General features: G+C 44.5%; 3 protein-coding genes and 1 pseudogene across 8 annotated transcripts; 3 read left to right on the forward strand and 1 right to left on the reverse strand.

Annotated features, from left to right (window-relative positions):
- Positions 1–5,211: 5,211 nt before the first annotated feature.
- Positions 5,212–6,363, reverse strand: LOC127764654 (uncharacterized; annotated as a pseudogene).
- A 1,806-nt stretch (positions 6,364–8,169) lies between these two features.
- Positions 8,170–13,393, forward strand: LOC127764287 (uncharacterized). 5 transcript variants are annotated; one of them, XR_008015847.1, is made up of 3 exons: positions 8,170–12,105; positions 12,748–12,838; positions 12,930–13,393. XR_008015847.1 is itself a non-coding variant. In XM_052289144.1 (2 exons), exon 1 carries the CDS (start codon positions 8,249–8,251, stop codon positions 12,098–12,100), a length of 3,852 nt encoding a protein of 1,283 aa, XP_052145104.1. In that variant the 5' UTR covers positions 8,170–8,248; the 3' UTR covers positions 12,101–12,105; positions 13,056–13,393. The 5 variants fall into 5 exon arrangements, 1 of the variants encoding a protein (XP_052145104.1); XR_008015848.1 differs by having other exon boundaries at positions 13,056–13,393; XR_008015849.1 differs by having other exon boundaries at positions 12,752–12,838.
- Positions 13,394–13,927: 534 nt separating this feature from the next.
- LOC127764288 (dolichol kinase EVAN) lies at positions 13,928–18,664 on the forward strand. Its single transcript, XM_052289145.1, has 14 exons — positions 13,928–14,188; positions 14,958–15,070; positions 15,219–15,407; positions 15,520–15,624; positions 15,903–15,973; positions 16,071–16,145; positions 16,219–16,445; positions 16,599–16,788; positions 16,865–16,930; positions 17,045–17,133; positions 17,228–17,342; positions 17,428–17,479; positions 17,555–17,655; positions 17,752–18,664. The coding sequence occupies exons 1-14, from the start codon at positions 13,989–13,991 to the stop codon at positions 17,863–17,865; spliced, it is 1,707 nt and encodes a 568-aa protein (XP_052145105.1). The 5' UTR covers positions 13,928–13,988; the 3' UTR covers positions 17,866–18,664.
- A 2,013-nt stretch (positions 18,665–20,677) lies between these two features.
- On the forward strand, positions 20,678–24,543 carry LOC127763068 (eukaryotic initiation factor 4A-3). Of its 2 annotated transcripts, XM_052287651.1 has the most exons (6): positions 20,678–20,888; positions 21,753–21,825; positions 21,943–22,049; positions 22,134–22,564; positions 23,046–23,421; positions 24,506–24,543. In XM_052287651.1, exons 2-6 carry the CDS (start codon positions 21,755–21,757, stop codon positions 24,526–24,528), a joined length of 1,008 nt encoding a protein of 335 aa, XP_052143611.1. In that variant the 5' UTR covers positions 20,678–20,888; positions 21,753–21,754; the 3' UTR covers positions 24,529–24,543. The 2 variants fall into 2 exon arrangements, with proteins under 2 accessions (XP_052143611.1, XP_052143610.1); XM_052287650.1 differs by lacking the exon at positions 24,506–24,543 and having other exon boundaries at positions 20,680–20,888; positions 23,046–23,972.
- The last annotated feature ends 531 nt before the right edge of the window (positions 24,544–25,074 follow it).

Here is a 25,074-nt window from a genome sequence, read left to right on the forward strand (position 1 = left end):
GTCCGACTCAAACTCTACCGACCTGGTCGCAGCCGATTCGGACTTCAGCCGATTCTTGCTCTATTTCCGGAACGATCTATCTCTTGGATTCAGCTTCGATTTTATCTTAATCTCCGATACTTGAATTACCAAATTTGGTCATTAACACATGCCCCCCAAGTCTGGAATATTTGGTAATGTTTCGGATTTGCCATATCTGATCCCCAAGAAAATCAGATATTGCCGTTTTTCTGACCGTTATCGCTCCGCTTTAAATACTAACTGTCACCCCCGAGAAACTTCACACCGTTACTTCCGTTTTCACCGCCGAAGCGATTCTGTCTTCTCTCTCTCCGGCGATCCCCTCGGCGAAGAAAGGCGATCTCCACAGCGATTCTAGCTCCGGCAAACTTCCGCTCGCAACGATGTCATCCTCCGCTGGTCCATCCGCCGCTCCATCGGCTGAGTACGCTGAGGTAAATTGTAAGATTTTCCTTTGGCTAGCATTCAGAGACAGGCTAAACACCAAAGCCAATATGGTCAGCAAAAAATGGAATGAAGATCCCCACTGCTCCCTTTGCCTGACACTAGAATCAGCTGATCACATACTCCTAAGATGCAAAAATGCCAATAATCTATGGGAAAAACTAAACTTATTGCAGCTAGACAACAACTCAGAATCAAGCACGGCTTTCCTTCAAGCAATCATAGACAGCAATCGGTCTTCAAAAGGAATAGAACCAATTTGGTTCGCTGCTTGCACCTACACGCTATGGAAATCCCGCAACAACAGAGTGTTTGAAGGTCAGTTTGACAACCTACAGCACATCACACAGCAAGTCTCAGACACCCTTGATCTTTGGAGCATGAGAACCAATGAATCAAACATGCAGAAAATTCAATCCTGGTGTACCAGGCTCTCCTAGTATAAGAACCCTTGTTTATATCTTTGTAAATCCCACCCCCCGTTCTCTTTTCTTTTTATTTTTGTTTCTTCTCTTCTTCCTTTTCGTTTTTTTTCCTTTCTGTTCTAGGTTAGCTATAACCTCTAACTTGTAACCTGAAAACCTCATTTCTATTAATGAAATGATCTATTAATGAAATGATTATAAGGTGGAGCGCGCTCTACCTTCTTCCGTAAAAAAAAAATCGCCGTCCTTCTCATCGCATCGTATGCCGAACCAACTAACGCATCCCACGGCAACAAGCAAACAGTATAAATCCAACTATTCCTATCCGACGTTTTTGCTGCCTCAAACTTTACTCAGGCTGTGTTCGGTACCCTTAGTTCCCAACATCTCTCCCTCATGTTCCGCGCGCATGCTTTTCAAACTGTTAAACGGTGTGTTTTTTTTCAAAAAGTTTCTATACGAAAGTTGTTTGAAAAAAATCATATTAATCTTGTCAAGGTTATGGATACCATATATTTAATAGTAGTTGACTAAATCTCGACAGGACCCGCCACATACCATGTCTTATACGGAATCTGACCTCGGATATGGATGAAGTTTCGGATAAGGAAAGACAACCAGAGTTCTACATGGAAACGACAAGGACTACTCGGATTGTATCCATATTGGTTTCCCTAGTTCTACTTGGACAAGGGGACACCTATGAGTATAAATACAAGACCCCCTAGGAGGAGAGGGGATATAGAGACAATCAACATACACGAACAACATAGACGCCACAAAGCCACAAGCCAATACAAGCCTACATACGCCAAGACAAGCCGCCGGATATCGACTTCAGCGATAAGCATGGCTAGTCCCCTACGGTGTCTCCGGATACTGTCAGGAGAGACGAAAGCGCTATCTCTGATCTCGCCGGGCACGGATTCGAGGAGAAAGGCTACTCTGTTGTCGACTACGAGTCAGATCTTCAGACCGTCATGTCGACAACAGTTAGATAGGCTACCCCAAACATTGTACTGGTGTGGTTATGATGAATAAGATCAATAACGGCTTCGGCCAACAGGATGTAGGGCTATTACTTGTCAGATAAGGGGCCCAAACCTGTATAAAAATCCCCGTCTCCATCTCTTTTACCTCAGTCTCGCGTATATCCTAGTACCAACGATCCCCATACCATGCAAATACCGGAATCGCGACATCAAACGTCGACAGTGGCGCGCCAGGTAGGGGGAGTTTGGTACTTCAAGGTTTCGACGAGATGGGTTCAAAAGATGGATTCTTCGACAACAAGCTACTCGACGACTTCGCTGTGGGGAGATCCAACCCGACCGGAGTATGTCTCCCGACAAGATCAGAACCATCGTCATCAACAACTCGATCTCTCGAGATCGACCAAACCTCAAGATACGCGGCGTACCAAAAGACGTCAGATCATATGATGTCAAACAAGTACGCGGTAAGAGTAATTGGTAGATTGGTTTTTTAAATTAATCTACTAATTTCATAGATACATCCGGCATGTATCTACAAAGGTACGCAATATTTTATATGCAATTTATCGTACCTATTCAGATCATACAGAATTGTCAGATCTATAATTTATTATGTTTACCTAGAGCATGTCTTTTATACAATATCTATTGCACGAGTGTTTCCGACGTTAAACCGACTACGGTCTAACGCTGGGGGCTTGCTCTGTTCTCTTCTGTATGAATCATGCTTGTTTACGGTTTACGTAATGCCTGATATTTACATCTGCTCGTAACATCCTGATAATACTAGAAGATCCATGCAGTTCTTTGAGTACCTACTCGATATTCTCTGCTATATATCTTGCCTTCTAGAAAGTATTTTTCAGGAACAATTGAGCACTTGAGTAGGATGTGGTCGAGTACACTGCATTATCAAGAACGTTCTCGACAAATGCAGAGTCGTCGCGCCCAACCAACCAACGAAGACCGACGACCTATCTCATACACCGGCCATGGCTGGACTACTCGAGAAAAGGTTGTTAACGGATAATTGCTCGCGAACAATGTCGGCTTGATCACCCGACATGATCGCGGATAAACATCCGGATATGCTACGAGTTGGGTATGTAAGTCATGCTGGCCACATGAGATACACATGTAATAAACCAACTCTAGCGCCTCCATTGGTGTTCGAGAGATAATTCTACTCGCTGGTTCTCGAACCAGTAAAATCGTAGCAATCTCTCACACCGCGACTTCCATTGGTGTTCGAGAGATAATTCTACTCGCTCGCTAGTTCTCGAACCAGTAGACTGTAGCAATCTCTCATACCGCAACTTCCATTGGTGCTCGAGAGATAATTCTACTCGCTGGTTCTCTAACCAGTACAGCACCGCAAGTATGTACTATGTTTAGAGTTACATGAGTGGAGATAAGACAATGACAGGTTTCACTGTGTGGCAAGTTGGCAATAACCATGCTTGTTGTTTTACTGTATTTTTTTCCTCCCATAATAAAGTAAAGTCGGATTCCTGTTCACCGACCCGGCAAAAAAATAATTACTGCTACATGAGTCATGAGTGGAAACAATGACAGATTTCTACTAGCACAGGCAGTCAGAGACTGTAAGCATGCGCAGATTGGTAATGGCCAAAATTCCATCAACCCTTTGTTTCAGCTCAAGATGACAAAACTAATTTGAAGCAAACATTCCTGATTCCATGTAGCAAACATTCCCTTGTGAATCGAATCGATGATCCTCTTGATAGGACATAAAGATTTACTGGAGCTTGCTGAAAAACCCTACTGCTTGTACTGAAGTGCAAGCTACTGCTTCCAATAAAATGACAGATTGGAGATTTACCCACTATACTACTCTGTTGATAATTTTGACAGATCACCGGCATAGCATTTACCCAAAACAAGTACAATGCAGGGGGGGGGGGGGGATCGGTTGTATTATAATACAACTGGAAATATATAACAAGGGCAAAAATGTTGTGCTCCCAAGTTTATCGTGTGAATATTTATCTGAAAAATTTCTAGCTACTAACTAGATACAGGAGGTTTCATAGTTGTGAGCATTATACAATACGGAATACAAATTCCAAGCACACCTCCGGGGGGACAAAAGTAGTCTATACATTCTGTCGAAACCGTAATCCAGGAGTACTAGATATACTTACACGAGTAGTTATGTAGTAACAGCAAGCGACAGTAAAGTAATAACCCCACCCCTCACTGCAGAGGACTGGATATGAGAAGTAATGTACTAGTAACAGCAAGCTACAGTACTAGCCCAACCCTCACTCAACGAGATCATCTGAAGCGTTTGAGAGAAATGTACTCCAGAGAAAACATATGAATTGTGAGCAGCAGAAAAACTATTACCAGACAGTTAAGACTGCGTTTGTCACATTCGTCGATTACCAGAAATGGGTGTTTCACTTGCCACCAGGAGATATGACCGGTTCACTTGGTGAAAAGCTCATCTAGACGCAAGCAGAAAAGGGCAAGCAGTCCTTCGTGCCACATTGCTCTCATTAAGCCAGGAAGCGACATGGGTAGATATTGGTAAAGCAGCATGTCAACATCATTTGCAGAATACCATTTGAATCGTTCAGTCCTTTTTGTGAGATGATGAATCTTGTGGCATGAGTAGTTCCGACGGTATCTGCACTGCTCAGAGTTTCTGTCTCCATAGGATGTAAACTGACTGTGGAGCATCCACCAAAGGTACGGGTGTTGCTCTAGACGTACCTTCCAGTGACCACTTGAATCATTCATCCCGTAGGGTAGCATCTTGAACACTTCGAACACAGATTGAAGTGATGCCCTCATCAATGTTTCATAGCATGCCATGAAAAACTGTGAGTGCAGTTTCAGTGCAAGCAAAGCAGGGTGGTTTCTCATCAGATAAGCCTCCTCAAGGATGGGATTTTCTAACATCTGCAGTAAGTCCTGAAAATCCTCAATTAAGATATCCCACGAACTTGGTGTTCCCAGCGATGCATTAACTATCTCCTTGAAAATCTGTCCTGCTTGGATATAATTCATTCTCACTCCTTCAAATGTAGCATTCCTTGTGCCGCAAACTAACTTGAACCTTGGTTTGAATTCCGGGGTCTGGTAATTGCAGAATATTTTCAGATCTTTCAGACTGAACTCTGTAAGTTCCAGATTCGCAGAATGATGACTGCTGATGGTCTCCAGCACCCCTCTCATAGCTGGTTTAGCCCATTCTGTTAATATCACTCTATCAAACATAGAGTCGGGCGCATCTATTGGATGATGAAACTCCACTGCGGGATGCTTTCTGAAGAAGAACAAGGGCTCATAGCATGTTTCTAGAGAATGTTTATCCCTATACCTGCAGACAAAGGGAACAAACCATATGAATCAACAAGCAAAAGCATTTCCTATCATTTTGCATTTCATTGGGTAGTCGATGGTGTTCCCAGTGTAAAATTCAATGATGCTGATGTTTGGCACATATATGGTATACTGTATATTTTAGCTGAAATAAGACATGTCTAGTTTGCTTCTAAAAATTTTTTTAGCTGAAATATATATATATATATATCAGGGTTGCATCTCTACTGACTGCACAACACTGCACCTGCATGCCCAGCTCTGCTTCGCAACTCAGAGTAGTCATGAACTTGTTTTTTTTTCACATTTTACTATTTAGAGGACATAAAAAACTATGGGGTTCAAATTTGTTTTTTCACATTTCACTAATTGAAGGACATACAGAATTATGGGGTTCAAGAAAAAATTATGGGCACCACTTAATGAAAAACTATAAAATTATGGGCACTACTTAATGAAAAACTATAAAATTATCGGCGCCACTTAATGAAAAAACTCTCTCCACGAAGCAGGGTAAATTTTGCTTTTGGAGACTTACTGTACTGTTGGATCCAGCGCGTGCAGATAAGCGGCTGTATCCTAAGGAGAAGTTGGCGGAGAAAAGCAATCTGACATCTCGTCGAGTACGGGCGGAGGAGGGGTAGTCGACGGTGGAACTGCATCGTCAGTCTCAATCGGTGAGGTAGGAGACGAAGTCTCGCCGGTTTTCATCGTGTGCAGGGAAGGAGGCGTCGCCGCGGTAGATGATGCTCCCGTTCCGAACCACCGAGACGCCGTCCTTCCTGTCCACGGGCTCCCGGCAGACCTCGAAGGGGGGCTTGAACGAACGGTGGGAACGATCGCGGCGGACGCAGCGGGAGCAACGCTCCGAGGAGGGAGATGGGGCACCGTAGTGGAGAATGCGAACTGAGGAGGCAGCGCACGAACCGCCGACGACGAAGACGACCACCCTAGCCATGGCCGGAAAAACTCCTGTAGATGAGAACGTATTAGCGCGGAAACAAACGACGGGGAGAACTAGACGTGGATGACGGCGATACCTGCACCGGCGCGACGATGGAGCGACGCCCCGCCGGCGCCGACACCGCGGCGGCGAGAACCCTCGCCAACCTCGCCGCCTTCCGCATTTCGCGGTGATGAACTGATGATTTTGGTTTGGGGATTCCTGAGATGGAACGGGGGGTTTGGGGGGTGATCGTTTTTTTTTTTTTTTGGTATTCTGTTGGGGAGGGAGGGGGGGGGGGGGGGGGTTTGGGGTTTGCGCGGTGGGCTGTTAAATCTCTCGTATAAAATTAAACTTCAAAAATAGGAAGCACTCCAAAAAAAATATTAGGCTAAGTTCTGAAGTGCTCTACTACTATTTGATTGAGATTTCCAATTCACGTAAAACAAAACAAAAGTAGTCATTAACACACAATTAATTAAGATTTAAAACTTAAAAATGTGTTTGATTTTTTTTTAGAAACTTGTACTTAAAAACACATTGTTTAAATAGTTTGTAAACGTGCTCATGGTTAACGCCTTAATGAAAAAGTGGTCCAATCCAAACTCACTTTCGAATCTAGCCCAACATTGAGTTCTTAACGGAGTTTTGGCTAAAAGAAATCACTCGTTTAATGTGATCACGCTTTCCATACTATTAAATAATGTATTTCGTCTAAAAATTTTCTATATAAAAATATCTTTATCAAATAGTTAAATGAATTTAATTCTTAAATTGATAGGAATAGTAATTAACACTCGATTAGTCATTTTCTAATCGCTCCGCTTGTTTGACATGCCACCGAAAACATAAGATAAATTGCCTAATGGAGCTAGGCCTAAGATTGTACTAGTATTTGACTAAGGCTGTGTTTAGTTCCGAAGTTTGGGGAGAAGTTTGGTAGTTTGGAAAAAAAAAGTTAGGAGTTTATGTGAGTAGGAAAGTTTTGGATGTGATGTGATGTGATGGAAAGTTTGGAGTTTGGGGGAAGTTTGGTGTGAACTAAACAGGGCCTAAAAAGGACTTGAGAATCTATCTTGTGACTCTTGTCATCGCTGGTGGACCTTCCTGAATTGATTTGTCGAGTAGCCACGTGAGAAAGTTGTCGATGCCGACCAAGTAGCAGCCCGAGGCCCCTTAGCCGGGCCTGCGGGTGTAGTCCGCGACGCTGGCAGAGGAGGCGCCGCGATAGAGGCCATTGCCTTCGTTGGTGGAATCTATGGATTTGGTAGTGGCGCTCGATCCTCCACCTCTACGGCATCGGAGGCGAGGGTTTCCGTCGACAGCTAGTGACGCCACACCGCCAACGCGTTGAAGGTGAGGGTTTCAGGCGACGTCCTCCACGACAACTGAGGAGGAGGGGATACTGGCCTCGCGGTAGGAGTGGGGCACGCCGTCGGCGGAGCGCGAAGCCAACTGCGTCGTCACCGCGTCGACAACGAGGTTGAGCATTCTAGGTGCCGCGAGTGTCGGCGGCGTCGCCGACTTTGGACCTCGAAGAGGACGCACGAGGTTGGCGGCGACGGACGCCATCTTCGGTAGCAGGATTGACGCGCAGATCCAGCCGCCCCACCCCTCTGCCGCGGCGGCGGCGACCTTCCACATTTATCCGGGTGGCTCCGACCGGCGCCGTGCCGGTGGTGCGGTTTTTTTTTGCGGGTTTAACGGAGGGGGGTTTTGGGTATTTATTTTTTTTTTGCCACTTTGAAGATTTGGCTCTCTATGACATGTGGGTCATTACGTGTCTATGACATGTGGATCTCGTGGTAAATTCTTAGTTACTTTGGTAAATTTTTGGTAAATTAGTTAATTATTATTACTTGGTGGGTTCCATGTATCAAACGTGTAACGTGGACCCGAGACTCTATTCGTAACGTGCCAGATTGACATAAACGTGACATCACGAATTTTTACTAGCAACATACTATAGTAAAACTCAATCCTCATCTCCTTCCTCCCCCATTCTCGCATCGTCCAATCTCTCCACCCCCCCAAACCCTAACCGCCTCTCCCCCCGCCGCGCCGTCGCCATGGACGCCATCGACGCGGAGCTCGCGCGGGCGCAGGAGGAGCGCAAGAAGATGGAGGAGGCCCTGGCCGCCGGCGCGCCCATGGCCGTCTCCTCCGTCACCTTCGACACCGATCTCTACGGCGGCGGCGGCTCCGACCCCAACCGCTTCGCCGGCTACGACACCTCCATCCCCGCCTCCGAGGACGACGCGCCCGAGGACGACTCCGAGGCGGCCGTCAACCCCGCCGCCCGCCGCCTCGCCTCCTACACCGGCCACGCCGTCGCCGCCGCCGACATCCCCCGCGCCGCCGAGGACGACGGCCTCCCCAAGAAGTCGCAGCGCATCATCGACCGCGAGGATGACTATCGCCGCCGCCGGCTGGCCCGCATCATCTCGCCGGAGCGCCACGATCCCTTCGCCGCCGGTGAGGCCACCCCGGACCCTTCCGTGCGGACCTATGCTGATGCCATGCGCGAGAATGACCTGCAGAAGCAGAAGGAGCAGCTGCTGCGTGATATAGCTCAGAAGAAGAAGGAAGAGGAGGAGAAGGCCAAGGAGAAGAAGGCCGTGCCCGAGCAGCAGCCAGTGGCAGCGCCGAAGCGCCGCAATAGATGGGATCAGTCGCAGGATGGTGATGCTTCTGCTGCTGCTGGATCCAAGAAGGCGAAGACCTCCTCCGATTGGGATGCTCCTGATGCAACTCCTGGGATTGGGCGCTGGGATGCCACCCCTGGTCGTGTCGGGGATGCGACGCCGTCGGTGAGAAGGAATCGTTGGGATGAGACACCAACTCCTGGGAGGATGGCCGATGCGGATGCAACACCTGCAGCTGGTGGCATTACTCCAGGTGCCACACCTTCTGGAGCTTGGGATGCTACTCCTAAGCTGCCTGGTGGCCTTGTCACGCCAACACCCAAGAAGCAGAGATCGAGATGGGATGAGACTCCTGCAAGTATGGGTAGTGCTACACCTGGAGGCACTGGTGCTGCGACGCCTGCAGGTTACACTCCTGGTCCGACGCCATTTGGTGGTGACAACCTTGCGACGCCAACACCTGGCCAGATTGCTTCTCGTGGTCCAATGACTCCAGAGCAGTACCAGCTCTTGCGGTGGGAGCGGGACATTGAGGAGCGGAACAGGCCTCTTACGGATGAGGAACTTGATACTATGTTCCCGCAGGAAGGGTACAAGATTCTTGAACCTCCAGCTTCATACCAACCCATACGCACACCAGCAAGAAAGCTGCTCGCTACACCGACACCATTGGGCACGCCATTGTATGCCATTCCTGAGGAGAATCGTGGGCAGCAGTTTGATGTGCCCAAGGAGTTGCCTGGTGGGCTGCCCCTCATGAAGCCAGAGGATTACCAGTACTTTGGAACATTGCTGAATGAGGAGGAGGAGGAACAGCTATCTCCAGAAGAGCAGAAGGAGAGGAAGATCATGAAGCTCCTGCTCAAGGTGAAGAATGGCACACCCCCACAGCGGAAGACAGCACTTCGACAGCTAACAGACAAAGCAAGGGAATTTGGTGCTGGCCCATTGTTCAACAAGATTCTACCCTTGCTCATGCAGCCAACACTTGAGGACCAGGAGCGGCATCTTCTGGTGAAGGTCATTGACAGGGTACTGTATAAGCTGGATGAGCTAGTCCGTCCGTTTGTCCATAAGATTCTTGTGGTCATTGAGCCACTTCTGATTGATGAGGACTACTATGCTCGTGTTGAGGGCCGGGAGATTATCTCAAATCTTAGCAAAGCTGCTGGTCTTGCTACTATGATTGCCGCCATGAGACCAGATATTGATAACATTGATGAGTATGTGAGAAATACCACTGCTAGAGCATTTAGCGTGGTGGCTTCTGCTTTGGGTATCCCTGCTCTCCTGCCATTCTTAAAGGCTGTCTGTCAGAGTAAGAAGTCCTGGCAAGCTCGGCACACTGGTATCAAGATTGTTCAGCAGATTGCTATTCTTATGGGCTGCGCTGTTCTGCCACATCTCAAGTCCCTAGTTGAGATCATTGAGCATGGTCTTAGTGATGAGAACCAGAAAGTGCGGACAATCACTGCCCTTTCTCTTGCTGCACTCGCTGAGGCTGCTGCACCATATGGTATAGAAAGTTTTGATACTGTTTTGAAGCCTCTGTGGAAGGGTATCAGATCTCACCGTGGAAAGGTTCTTGCTGCCTTCTTGAAAGCGATTGGTTTTATCATCCCTCTTATGGATGCGCTGTATGCCAGTTACTACACAAAGGAGGTCATGCAAATCCTGATTAGGGAGTTCCAGTCACCAGATGAAGAGATGAAAAAGATTGTCCTGAAGGTTGTTAAACAGTGTGTCAGTACAGAGGGTGTAGAGGCTGATTATATCCGGAATGACATCCTTCCTGAGTTTTTCCGTCACTTCTGGGTTAGGAGAATGGCTCTGGACCGCAGGAACTATAAGCAGCTTGTGGAAACAACTGTAGAGATGGCAAATAAGGTTGGAGTTGCTGATATTGTTGGGAGGATTGTTGAGGATCTGAAAGATGAAAGCGAACCTTACAGGAGAATGGTGATGGAAACAATTGAGAAGGTAGTGGCTAATTTGGGTGCTTCAGATATTGATGCTCGTTTGGAGGAGCTGCTTATTGATGGCATCTTGTATGCTTTCCAAGAGCAGACAAGTGACGATGCAAATGTCATGCTTAATGGTTTTGGGGCTGTTGTCAATGCACTGGGACAGAGGGTCAAGCCTTACCTTCCTCAGATTTGTGGTACCATTAAGTGGCGGTTGAACAACAAGAGTGCAAAAGTTAGGCAGCAAGCTGCTGATCTGATCTCAAGGATAGCCATTGTAATGAAACAGTGCCAGGAGGAGCAGCTTATGGGTCACTTGGGTGTTGTGCTGTATGAGTATTTGGGAGAGGAGTACCCTGAGGTGTTGGGTTCAATTCTTGGAGCACTGAAAGCTATTGTGAATGTCATTGGCATGACTAAGATGACACCACCGATCAAGGATCTTCTTCCTCGACTGACTCCTATTTTGAAGAACAGGCATGAAAAGGTCCAGGAGAACTGCATTGATCTAGTTGGTAGGATTGCTGATCGTGGAGCAGAATTTGTGCCTGCTAGGGAGTGGATGAGGATTTGTTTTGAGCTTCTTGAAATGTTGAAGGCTCACAAGAAGGGTATTAGAAGAGCCACTGTGAACACATTTGGTTATATTGCGAAGGCTATTGGGCCGCAGGATGTGTTGGCTACTCTGTTGAATAACTTGAAGGTTCAGGAACGGCAAAACCGTGTCTGCACAACTGTCGCAATTGCCATTGTTGCTGAAACCTGCTCACCTTTTACGGTTCTGCCTGCCCTGATGAATGAGTACCGAGTCCCAGAACTCAATGTTCAGAATGGTGTCCTGAAGTCTCTCTCTTTCCTCTTTGAGTATATTGGTGAGATGGGCAAGGATTACATATATGCTGTTACTCCCTTGCTTGAAGATGCTCTAATGGACAGAGATCTTGTTCACCGGCAAACTGCTGCCTCTGCTGTGAAGCACATGGCTCTTGGTGTTGCTGGCTTGGGCTGTGAGGATGCTCTTGTCCATTTGCTTAACTATGTCTGGCCAAACATATTTGAGACATCTCCCCATGTCATCAATGCTGTCATGGAGGCGATTGAGGGGATGAGAGTTGCTCTTGGTCCAGCTGTGATCTTGAATTACTGCCTTCAAGGCCTTTTCCATCCAGCAAGGAAAGTACGTGAAGTATATTGGAAAATCTACAACTCACTATATATTGGTGCACAAGATGCGCTTGTTGCTGCTTATCCTGCACTGGATGACGATGGGGATAATATCTACAGCCGTCCAGAGCTGGCGATGTTTGTCTGATCAATGTAAGTGTTGTTTCTTTCCTATTATTTTACTTAAATTTTGTGGCATATATTATTGAAACTTCTGCTGTTAGTTACGAAGTAAGTTGTGATATTGTATCATGGGTTCATATTTGTTCATTCAGGTGCTTTCTTTTTCTAAAGAGCAACCATTGCATTACTCGTATGTATGATTCCTTTTGGTTTACTGCTGTCCTTGCAAGTGTTTTATCAGTTTGTACTGTTCCCCAACAAATGGGCATCCTTAGCCTGGGCTACTGTATGTTATTAGGCCTTAGGCAGTTTGACCTGTTGGAATAATGTTAACTTGAAACAACTCAGAAAAATAGAGCTCAGCTTTTTATAATTCACTTTACATTTACATTGATATGTTAGAATTGTATGGTCTTCTTGGTTACTTGGTTTCAGTGAACATCTATCACGAGCTGCCTATATTGAATGGACTAGGTTGCACCAACAGCTGTTTTGTGCTGTTTGCTCCTTTTCAGTGGTGCCAACGCCTTGGTTATTGTTATCATATGACCCATAGTGTGCAGGCACTAGTTCGTTTTTCCTTTCATGTTTCTTTCTGCAAATTTGCTTTATGTTCTGCCTTTTTCATCCCTCTATGCAAAGAACACATCTGATGTGAGAACGCATTGGCAGGCAGGATGTACATTTCCATGTACCGTCATCCAATATATGCGTGTGAAGCTTGAACTCGGTGGTATTTGAGTTAGCAGATATTCAATTTATGGTATTTGAGTTAGCAGATATTCAATTTATGGTGTTTACTTGCGATGGATGCATTTTCATTGAAGTTGCATTTCTTCTTTCTGTATTTGCAGGCTTGTTGCTTCTGAAGGGGGTGCAATGTTTAGGATATATTTCCCCCTGGTTTACTTGTGTAATGTAATGATAAATTGCTACCTGTTCTGATGCACTGACGTTTTTGTTACTGGTTTTGTGTTCAGGGTATTTTGACCCGGTTTGCTGAGGAGTTCCCTTAGATTAAAGATCCCAAGGAGATGATATCTGTCCTGCATGTCACACTTTGTTGCCGTTGCATGATCCCCTCCGCTCTGAAGAGAAAATGATCAACATAGTATTACTGCTGCCCCAATAACTGTATTATTAGCAAAAAAAATGTTATAAGCTACTATCGAGATTGTGAACTTGTCTTATTATTAGAATCTGTATTCGTAATGTTATTACTATGCCTGGAACGTCATTTATGTATGTCTGGAACGTGGTATTAGTATTACTACCCTGCTCTGAGTTGATGGATCAATGGATGGATGGTTTGATCGTATAGTGTCTGCTTTCTTCCCGGATTGTTAGTTGTTACTTTAGAAAATGTTTTAAATTGTATTGCGTATGTTGTGGTTTGTGATCCATCAGACAAGCTCCTCATCAGTCACTAGTTACTAAAGTTGCTTTAAATTCTGTACCTATCTGAGAACATGATTTGTGGATGTCGAACTTATATTTGATAGTACAGAACATGAATTTTGCTTGAACACTGCGACACTTGTGAATTTTGCCTGGAGCAGTGGTACAAAATGCTCAGGAATCATTCCATATTCCCATCCAACCCAACGCCCATCAGTAGACGGCGACGTCGACGCAAATGCCCACAGATACGAGGCACAAAACCGTTTCTCTCCGCGTCGCGCACACGCCACGCAAGAGGACCAGGTCCGGTCCGGTGCGCGTGCATGGTGCACCACACCCACACCCACACCCGTATCGGACGCGGCGGCTCAACCGCTTTGACCCACCCACCCGCGTCTGGTTTATGCGGGCCCTACCTGTCAGTCAGAACCACCCAGGCTACAGAGCCCACCTCTCCTCCGTCCGATTCGCGCCGCGCTCCCTTCGTTCGTGCGCTTCCTCGGTCGCCGGCGATGGCGATGGCGATGGCGCCGGCGGTGGTCTCGGGCGAGAGGCTAGTCGTGTTCCTCTTCGTCGCCCGCGTCGCGCTCGCGGCGCCGGCCCAGCTCGCCGCCCCGCTCGCGGTCCTCGCCGCGGCCGCCCTCGCCGTCGAGCTCGCCGTGGATGCCTCCGCCTCCGCGTCCTCATCCCCGCTCCGCCGGTTCAGGACCAGGTGCGACGTTATATCCTCCCCCGCCGCTCTTATCCGTATTTTCTTCCGCCGCATCTCCACGGAGCTGGGCTGCTAGTTCGCGCGATTTGGTTAGCTCGGGGGATTGCGTGATCTTGATACCAGTGTTCGAGTTTCAAACCCCAGGAATTAAGTCTTAGAGGAGCTCCCTTTGATGCCAGGGAACCTGCAAGGTGCAGTGTTTTGCAAAATTCGTTGGCGCAGCCGTAGAATCTGAGGCGAATTGATCCATTTGTTGGTTCAATGCTGGTTGCCTCCCTGTGAGGATCATGCAATTGGGGAAACGACATCAGTCGGATTCAGCATTCCGCAGGAATGCGATTTTACTTGTACTGAGGCTTAGTGGATTTTCTTTTGGTTCAGTAGTGTGTAAAATGGCCAGGTTTTGGTGGTTCCAAGAATCCAAGGGACCAATATCACTCTTGAATAATTGGGTTTCAGCATTTCTTAGTTAACCCATTTCACAAATGGTAAATTCAGAGGTGCTTCTATCATACAGCCAGTCAAAATATTGCTCCCATTTTGAGGGCCAAAATACTGTTCCATTGCATTTTCAGCAAAAAACGTTGCTCCCACTGTCATTTATATAATTATATGGGTTCTGTGATGTGCAATCCTTGTTGCTTACCGTAAGATTTTGTCACGTCTTGTGTTGTGAGGACTTCACCTTCTTGTGGTGGCTTGATGCTCTTGTGCATGTTTCTGTAAAAGATTGTTAAGTGCTTGATGATGATATATGTATATGCTCCAGGCCGGGTGCTTCATCAGGCATACTTCTTGGTGCCACTACTCTGCCTAGTGTCATGCTTTCACGGTTAATTCAACTTTATAGGGTCTTACTAGCAGATCCTAATGGACGTGAAGGTATCCATTTTTCTATTTTGTCAAATTTATCAGATCCACTACTAAATGGAAATATCTTTAAGTCTTCATCAACATTTCAAATCTTGTTTGACACTAAGATTTTCGATGACGCATCTGGTTTACTAACTACATATGTGTTCATTGTCAGAATATGCATACCTTGAAATGCAGTACTGGGCAGTATCTGTTAGCTGCCTCGGCATGTTAGCATTTTTTGTTTGGCATCTACGGCAGTCTCCCAGCAATGGAAATTCTATAGCTTCGAAATACGGCTTGTTGCTCATCATTTTATATCCCCTGGCATACTTGTTCCACCTTTTACTGAAGACTGATGGAGGTACATGCATATTTTATCTGCATGCAAAGATAATCTCACCCTTTCTTTCCAAAATCTGGTGGAAGTTCATCAGAAGCAAGGAATTACAAACTAATCTAGGTTGTCTTAACAGGTCTGCTGGTGATGAGTAATTTGGTGTATTTGCTGTGTCATGGAGTGGCTGCTGTGATCTTAATCCAGCATATTCTAGAGAAGTTCCCTTCATGTTCATCTTTTGGTTTGTACCTGAAGTCTAAGATGTAGTTAGATCTTTATTTTTTTGTTTATATCTGACTGCATATGTTTAGACTTTAGAGCTATCCATACGATTGCTAGTTATCCTACCAGTTTTCCATGCAGGCATAGTGCATTATATCTACACTGTTCATTTTTTAAAATTTAAATTCAGCTAATTTGTGTGGTTCCTATTGGCCGATGCAATGTATATGCCTCCTTTCATCATGACTTGAAGCTATTGCTTTTTTTAACTTATCTTTACATTTTCTGTGAACTTAGGGGAGGCCATTTTGGTCTCAAGTGGTCTTGTTCTTTACTGTGGTGATATGCTGGCTCATACTCTTTCAAAGGTGTGATTTATTCCTCGAACTATGTTTTACCAGCAAAATGGTAGCAAATCTGATACTTATTTTGTTGCCTGCACATTTGCAACCGTGCTGCTGGCAGATGGAGTTCTCCATATCATCAGAAGCATTTATTCGCGCACCTGGAACTCGAAGCGAGATAGGCACAGTTATTCAGGTAGAAGCTATTGCGTTCTCTGGCTTCAGTTTCTTAGTGCATAATACCCTTCCTTTTTTTTTCTTTTCTGCAGGGGGTTTTGCTTGGTCTTTTTCTTCTCCCCTTGTTATACAAAAGCTCCCTTCAAGTTTTGGCTTACTGTAGAAAACTGGAGAGTCAAAGAACACAAACAGTTGAGGAATGCACACAGAAGAGAATTGACTGTGGTGTATTTTATGTTTCATTGTTGGTAGCACTATTGTTGTTAGTGCCATCATGGATGCGTCTTATTCAAGGTTTTGAAGTGCATCCATTTGTTTGGTGAGCATATAAGTTTGCATTTCATTGGAAGAGCATAAAAGCAAGCACTCTGTTAGTCAAATATTGAAAAATTTCTTCCTGTGTTGCTTCTAAACCTTGTGCATTTTTGTACATATTGAATTTTGGTTCACTTAATGGTTTATTATTTCACAGGGTTTTTAACTATATTTTCACCGATTCACGTGAACGGCTTGCTTTATGCGCATACTGGATATTTGTGATATATGTATCAATTAGAAGGTTCTACAGTATATCAAAACAAAGCAAAACGGAGAGGATTCTTTTGCGCAAGTATTACCATCTCGTTGCTGTCCTAATTTTCTCTCCTGCAGTAATATTTCAGGTAATATATGTTTTCGATATTCGATCCCCATCAGATTGTTTGAAACACACTCTCAATAAATTGTTTCTCTTTGCAGCCTGATTTCTTGGACTTAGCATTTGGTGCAGCATTTGCCGTTTTCTTAATATTGGAGATGGTTCGAGTAAGCATTTTCTTTATTTGTGTCCCTTTCTTTTCCCCCCTCTCTCTGTTTTTTGGCAGTTTGTATGCCCACATGTGCTAATTTCTCCGACGAAATGTTTCACCCTGACCTCAGGTTTGGGAAATATACCCTCTTGGGCATATTGTGCATCAGTTCATGAGTGCCTTCACTGATCACCGCGATTCAGAGATTCTAATTGTTAGGTAGGTCTGGATTAATGGTCGTTGTTTTCCAGATTTTAACTCATTTACATGTTCAGTGCTTGGATAGGCCTGATACTATATTTGTTTTGTTCAGTCATTTCTCACTCTTGCTGGGATGTGCACTTCCTAAATGGATGTCATCAGGATTCAATGACCGACCTCTTACACCATTTGCTGGAATTCTCAGCTTGGGTATTGGTGATACCATGGTAGGTTCTATGTCCAGTGCGTGATCAGCTAATATTTTCTTATGTTGGCTGCGTTCAGTATGATGAATTCTCTTGTTTTACCTAGGCATCAATGATAGGTTATAAGTATGGTGTCCTAAGATGGAGCAAGACAGGAAGTGAGTTTAATTTCCATTATTATTTATTCCATGATTGATAATTGATCTCTTATGCACATACTTTTGAAATGTTAGAGAAAACAATTGAGGGCACAGCAGCAGGCATAACTTCTGTATTGGCAGCCTGCTCAATCCTGCTGTCACTCCTAGCTTCAAGTGGCTACATACTATCACAGGTTTTACTTTCCCCCCGGCATTGAACCGTTTGAAGCTTTTATTCTACAATATAAAGAAAGCATAAATCCTGACCATCTCTTTTTATATTAACACAGCATTGGATATCACTTTTGGTAGCTGTGACATTGAGCGGTTTATTGGAAGCTTATACAGCCCAACTCGACAACGCTTTCATACCCCTTGTCTTCTATAGCCTCCTATGTCTATAGGAGCAACCAATTGTACATCAAACTACCTTGAGGCCCTATTCTTACCATTAGTAATATCTAGTGACTAGTGCAGTACAGTATAGGTATAGCCCTCCGATTTTTTTTTTAAATCCTCTTATTGGTCGCATTCTCTGTATTCCTGGACCGAGAAATTGTGTCCATTACTAAAAAATTGAGTTTAGGTTTAGGAAATAAAGATGAAAATATGAAAGGTTGTTTAGTGAATCCTTCAGTAGAGACTAGAGAGCATCTTTGGTATGATAGACTTCTGAGCCTATCTGGAGGCAACAAGGCATCAATGTATCATGGAAGGTATGTTGTCTTTCAGAACCAGAACTTCTTCTGCAGGTGGTGATACCTGTTTCACCCCACAACTCCACAAGCAGTTGGGCAAGAATAGCAAGCTGAGAGTAAAGCCATATGCTGCAAGGGGCCTGAAATACGGAGACTTGGTTCAGAATTAATGTATATGCTACCTTATTTCCATGGACATGCGAAGTGTAATTAGTTGTAGTAGCTCATCTCCTGTAAGTTTTGCGTCATCACTGTACGGAGTAAAAGATCACTCCTCAGATTGCAACCGCGCATTGATGTAAATTTTGTTCTTGACCTGAGAAAAAATGAAATCGAAGTAAGCAAAGCTGCAAATTAATGTTCTCTTATTATGAGATTGGCAGGTTTGCGATGTTTGTTGTTTATGTGATCTGTTTATCTATCAGGATACCTCCACCTGCCGACTTGCCGTGTCAAGTTCAGTCAGATGATCCTTGCCTAATTGTCTAATTGAGCAAAAGTTCAGTCAGTAGTCCTTTTTTTTTTGGAGTAAACTTTATAAAACTGCACTTTTATTGACTAAGCTATCACTTTGCTGCAACCTTTGCGCCACTTTTCAGAAAATTGCAACATTAGCTTTGGAAATTATCACATAGTTGCAATTTTTTCGGGATCCCCGTTATTGGCATTCTGGGCCCACATATCATACATATATGCTTGAGGGAGGAACAGAGCGCCACGTCAGCATGCCACCTCATGGCTTTTTTTTACTGTAGCGATGCCATGTCAGCACGCGCTTGGGCGGGAAAAATCGTCGTCCGGCTGCACCATTTTCCTCTGACCTATTTGTGCGTCAGCTAGCCGGCTTGTGCGCCTGACCGAGCCAAATGGTGCAGCTGGACGACGATTTTTCCCGCCAAGCGTGTGCTGACGTGGCATCGCTATAGTAAAAACAGCCATGAGGTGGCATGCTGGCATGGCGCTCCGTTCCTCCCTCTCTCAAGCATATATGTATGACTTGTGGGCCCGGAATGTCAGTAACAGGGAATCCCGAAAAAATTGCAGCTATGTGATAATTTCCAACGCTAATGTTGCAATTTTTTGAAAAGTGGTGCAAAGGTTGCAGCAAAGTGATAGTTTAGTCAATAAAAATGCAGTCTTCTGAAATTTACTCTTTTTTTTAGAATTACATACACTCACAACGCCCTCAGGTGCTAATGGGGCTTTTGTAACCACTAGGCTATCTTTAATATGGTATTCTAAGTAGTTTTTTTTTTTCAAATCAAGCTGATGAAAATAATCAATGTCCTTAATATGGTATTCTAACTTCTAAGTAGTTCATTTTTTGGACTTCGATCGTCCTATAACTTCTATGATAATCAAATGTCAGAATGCATAGGCCAAAATTAATTCAATTATCTTAACATGAACTTCTATGATCCCGTGGAAGCCCCATGTCGGTTTCGTTGAGCTGTCCGCGTTGGAACTCGCAAACGCACCCATGCTCCATGTTCTTGCGCGATTGCTGTCGTGCCGACTAATTACTTGGCTGCAACGCAACGTGACATACTGTAACTCTGCTCAAGTTCACATCCAGTCCATCCAAAAAGTACTGAATTTTGCATAGTTTCCTTCTTTTCTTTTTCTCACCGTGTCAAACAACACCACCTTGTTACCCAACGAAACCCCGGGATCGGAGTCATCGTCGCAATCACAGAAACTTCACAGAAAACAGTAAGTATTCAATTCAAGTACGTCTAGACCAAAAACACAAAGAAACATAATCAAACTCCAGCCGAATTTCGCAGAAATTCGAACCACCTTTGGCAACCAATCATCCCACAAACACACACAAAAAGGAAATGTCCATACCTAATAAATTTTCCTTACAAAATTCTTGTAGACTCTAATGTGGCAACCTCTAAGTAAATCTAGATCTCTTGTAACTTCCATCCATCTAATTAAATTAAACGGTTATAACAAATTTGTTAGTATGACTTTTGTAAGAAAAATTTAGGCTGTGTTCTTCCCCTATTTTCCGAACCCACATCTCTCGTTTTCCGCGCGCACGCTTTTGAAACTGCTAAATAGTGTGACATATGCAAAAACTTTCTATATGAAAGTTGTTTTTAAAAAAATCATATTAATCTATTTTTCAAAAAAAAAGTTAATACTTAATTAATCATCAATCATGCAATAATACAAGCTTCGTTTTGCATCCTCCCGAACACACCTTAGTACGTTATCCCTATAATTGCTACATTTTAGGATGGAGGTAGTATAACCGTGCTTATAATTTTTTATTTTTAAAAATGGAAAGGCCCACACGGACACTAGGCCCAACAAAGGCAAGCCCACCGCTCGTGGTCGTAACGGAACGGAACGGAAGCAAACCCTTCCCCCGTCTTACTCATACTCCACCCTCCACAGTAGCAGCCGGCCCGTGGAACGGAACGGAACGGGAAGGGGGGAGACGAGAAGAGGAGAGAAGAGAAGAGGTCGAGCCGCGCTCCGCCTCCGTCGGGTCCCCTTTATAACCTCTCTCTCTCTCTCTCTCTCCTCCCAAACCCTCAATCGTCGCATCGCCTCCTCCTCTCGCCGCTCGCAGCGAAAAAGCCAGCGCCCCCAGCGCCCACGCGATCCCGACGAATCGAATCGAGTCCGAGACGCCGATCTCGGATTCGAGACCGTTGATTTCAACCAACACAAGCCCTCCTCCTCCTCCGGATCGATCCGCTCCTCCTCTTCAGGTAACAATGAACGATGGATGGGATGGGATCCCGCTGGTGATGCTTGTTTTTTTTTTGTATGCTCGATCTGGATTCGGGTTGGTCCGGCTTGGCGCTGGCTCGATCTGGGTGTCGCCTGGTGGTGGTGGAGGTGTGGATCTGGGTTGGTTCGATGTGATTTTGGCGAGTCTGTGTGAGAGAGGGGTTTGGGTGGGAGATGCGTGACTTTGGTTGCTCTAATGATGTTTAGATTTTTATTGCTCCGTTGGCATGTTTGTTATCCTTTTGAGCCACTAAATAAGTGGTATGTGGTGCTTGACAATAGTAGTTTTTTTTGGGTGTAGTGTTTGCAAATCTAAAATTTGTAACATACTAGTATATGTACTTTGATGACTGACTGCGTTCGATTATTTGTCCTGCTATGTACTTTGATGTCCTGCTTTGTACTTTGATGACTGTTAGATTATTATCCTTTGTATGGCAAGGACAGTGGAGGAACCATTGGAAGTCGAAGGTTTTTTTGGCCAACTAGTTTGGTCTGTTCGCTTATTGAGTATGTTGTGTTAGGAGGATTCCTTAGATTAGGTACTCCACGTGAGGTATTCCTGCATACTGAGCTTGATCTCAACCTGTTAGGTCGATTTAATAAATTCTGGACTGTTGCGAGTTTGTGCTTCCCTGTTCGAATATATCATGTTGCGTGTTGTGCATAAACTTCAACTATGGGTGCTATGTTCTTGTGTGCAGCAGAAAGCTATAAATGTATTAACATTTATTGTGCGGGTCAAGACTGCTTTTACAACTGAGTTTGCTACTACTTTGTGTCCTTCAAACATTATTGCCATTCATCCTTTGTAACCTGCTCTTTTTTTCCCTTGAATACAGCCATGGCAGGAATGGCACCCGAAGGCTCCCAGTTTGATGCTAAGCACTATGACAGCAAGATGCAGGAACTACTGTAAGTCATCGTTCTATTCTACCATATTTGTAATCTTAGTAGCAGCTAATGGATGTTTGATTTCTTGTTATGCTATATGGGTTTCATTATGGACTTTGTGTCTCTCGCAACATGCAGGCACCAAGGTGACAATGAGGAATTCTTCACTTCATATGATGAAGTTTTTGAGAGTTTTGATGACATGGGCCTCCAAGAGAACCTTCTCAGAGGCATCTATGCTTATGGTATACAAAAAGCTTATCCCTTTTCCATTGTTTCAACAACACATATTTTGGTGATCTTACAAATCCCTGTACTTTGATGTGTAGGTTTTGAGAAGCCATCAGCTATTCAGCAAAGGGGGATTGTTCCCTTCTGCAAAGGGCTTGATGTGATTCAGCAGGCTCAATCTGGAACAGGAAAAACTGCTACCTTCTGTTCTGGGATCCTGCAGCAACTTGACTATGGATTGGTGGAGTGCCAATCCCTGGTCCTTGCCCCAACACGTGAGCTTGCCCAGCAAATTGAAAAGGTCATGCGTGCTCTTGGTGACTACTTAGGTGTCAAGGTGCATGCCTGTGTTGGTGGAACCTCTGTCCGTGAGGACCAAAGGATTCTTGCTAGCGGTGTGCATGTTGTTGTTGGCACACCTGGACGTGTGTTTGACATGCTACGTCGGCAATCTCTCCGCCCAGACCACATTAAGATGTTTGTGCTGGATGAAGCTGATGAGATGCTCTCCCGTGGTTTCAAGGATCAGGTTTGCTTCTGACCAGCCCATTATTCTGCTATAATACCTCCCAACGGTTTGTATGGCTGATCTTTTACATTATGTCTTCTGTAGTGTTCATGTTTGTGTAATTGTGTTTTAAGAGTGTTTCAAGCACCAAAATCTGATATAAGTACAACATATTTATGAAATTGTTATCTGAGTGCGCGCTATGCTTATGTTTATGACTTAATGTTACTATTCTTGAAGAAATCATAGGTGATTACTAGTTTGTAAAGCTGGTAGTTCACTTTTAGGACTCTTTTAGGACTTACAGTTTCTCTCTCTCTCTTTTTACTTGCTGACCTTCACCTGCTTCATTGGCTATCTGTTAACGCAACAATATGACTGCATATTTTTAATATATGTACTGTGTGTCTAATGGTTGATGAGCTATTATGGAAGTTGTATTTCATTTCTTTATGCTGTAGTGTTGCATGGTCTGAACTTACATATGGTGTTCCCTTTTCAGATCTATGATATCTTCCAGCTCCTTCCACCAAAGATCCAGGTCGGAGTGTTCTCTGCTACCATGCCTCCTGAGGCCCTTGAGATCACCCGCAAGTTCATGAACAAGCCCGTGAGGATTCTTGTGAAGAGAGATGAGCTTACCCTTGAGGGTATCAAGCAATTCTATGTCAATGTGGAGAAGGAAGATTGGAAGCTCGACACTCTTTGTGACTTGTATGAGACACTGGCCATCACCCAGAGTGTCATCTTTGTGAACACCCGCCGCAAGGTGGACTGGCTCACCGACAAGATGAGGAGCAGGGACCACACTGTCTCTGCCACACATGGAGACATGGACCAGAACACTAGGGACATCATCATGAGGGAGTTCCGATCTGGTTCTTCCCGTGTGCTTATCACCACTGATCTGCTTGCTCGTGGTATCGATGTCCAGCAAGTCTCCCTTGTCATCAACTACGACCTGCCCACCCAGCCTGAGAACTACCTCCATCGCATTGGTCGTAGTGGTCGGTTTGGCAGGAAGGGAGTTGCCATTAACTTTGTCACCCGCGATGATGAGAGGATGCTGTTCGACATCCAGAGGTTCTACAATGTGACCATCGAGGAGCTGCCGGCCAACGTCGCTGACCTTCTCTAGATTATGTCTTAGGAAGTAAGGTTCTGGATAAAAGTTTGTTTTTGTTTTTGTTTTAATATGACCAACTTTCTCGTTTGGGAGGAGTGGTAAGGACGGGGTCTATTTGAATTGTGGTTAAGGACGGCTTCCATGTTTTTCTCTTTTCCGTATGCAACTATGTTTGGAAATTTTTGTAGCTGTTAGGCTGTGCTGCTTCCTGGGCTAGCTGGGAGAGGGAGACGCTACTGGAATATTTACTTTCTTTATTAAGCTATGCTTGCCTTGTTATTATTCCAATATGCTCTTACATTCTTCAGCTGTTTGCAATCCGTACAAATTTTGTTCTTATTTGTAATGTGAAATCCAACTTGTTTCGAGAAAAAGTTTATGTTCAACTTATCAAGAATTCTGCTTTATCAGCATTTGGTGGTGAGAAGATCTTGTGCAGTTACACGTTGTGGATCAACCTGGTAAACATTATTGCAGTACTGGTTGGCTGTGTTTTTTTGGCTGTCTGGTCCAACCACAGCAAGATCACAATAGCAAAGCAAAGCTTGTGCATCAGTAATGAACGTTTGGTGAGTACTATTACAAAGCGAAAGCGATGGGCGTTGATTATGATTTTATTATGCTTGCTATCCGATTCAGAGCCTCATCAGCATCATCCTGTCTTTTGCGCCTTTTCCTCTCTGGACTGGAGTCACTGGAGTGATGGCATGGGGCATCTTATTCCTCCACTTGCTACACAAAAGAGCTAGTACTATCTTTGATAGGGACACTGGACTGGAGAACAACAACTCTATGTGCCTGGAGAACAACTCTCCCATAGGCTGTGTTTAACTCAGCGCAAAGTTTTTATTTTTATTGAAATTGGAAATGATGTGACTGAAAAACTGTGTGTATGACATGTTGATGTGATGGAAAAGGACTGAAGTTTAGATCCAAACTTTTGATAGGAGCACTATATCATACAGCCCTTATACAGCCCTTGACGCCAACAAAATAAAGTATTGTCCATATATATATATATATATATATTCCAATTCGTGTTCTCTGACCTCCTCGATCAAAAAGCTTTCTATAACACCGAAAGGTGAACTTTCAATTGTCATTTTTGCTTTTATAACCCTGAAAAGTAGAACATTCAAGGTCATCTTTTGGCTAATTTGTTAGACAATGGAAGCTTTTTAATTGAACTCCCCAATTACATTGAAACGATACAATTGTACTAACACTTTCGATCTCTACATAGCAAGGATGTACATGGCCAAAGCACTCTCACACCCTCTCGTTTGAATACGATACATGAAGTTTTAAAACTTATCAATCCGTAGACTAGATCATCCTAGGTAAAAAGTTCTCTAACTACATTCTTCAAAGGCAGACATGTCGCAAGTTCCAAATCATGTGTACC

This window comes from Oryza glaberrima, chromosome 2 (genome assembly GCF_000147395.1).
Source record: "Oryza glaberrima chromosome 2, OglaRS2, whole genome shotgun sequence".
Classification (NCBI taxonomy): domain Eukaryota; kingdom Viridiplantae; phylum Streptophyta; class Magnoliopsida; order Poales; family Poaceae; genus Oryza; species Oryza glaberrima.

What these genes read in the sequence shown, in the direction of transcription:
- LOC127764287 (XM_052289144.1), top strand. Translation starts at nt 8,249, where the DNA reads ATGGACGCCATCGACGCGGAGCTCGCGCGGGCGCAGGAGGAGCGCAAG.
- LOC127764288 (XM_052289145.1), top strand. Translation starts at nt 13,989, where the DNA reads ATGGCGATGGCGATGGCGCCGGCGGTGGTCTCGGGCGAGAGGCTAGTC. An exon ending in GAAGTGCATCCATTTGTTTG is followed by an intron (nt 16,446 to 16,598) that starts GTGAGCATATAA and finishes ATTATTTCACAG; the next exon opens with GGTTTTTAACTATATTTTCA. An exon ending in TGGGTATTGGTGATACCATG is followed by an intron (nt 17,343 to 17,427) that starts GTAGGTTCTATG and finishes TGTTTTACCTAG; the next exon opens with GCATCAATGATAGGTTATAA.
- LOC127763068 (XM_052287650.1), top strand. Translation starts at nt 21,755, where the DNA reads ATGGCAGGAATGGCACCCGAAGGCTCCCAGTTTGATGCTAAGCACTAT. An exon ending in AGCAAGATGCAGGAACTACT is followed by an intron (nt 21,826 to 21,942) that starts GTAAGTCATCGT and finishes CGCAACATGCAG; the next exon opens with GCACCAAGGTGACAATGAGG. An exon ending in CAGAGGCATCTATGCTTATG is followed by an intron (nt 22,050 to 22,133) that starts GTATACAAAAAG and finishes TTTGATGTGTAG; the next exon opens with GTTTTGAGAAGCCATCAGCT.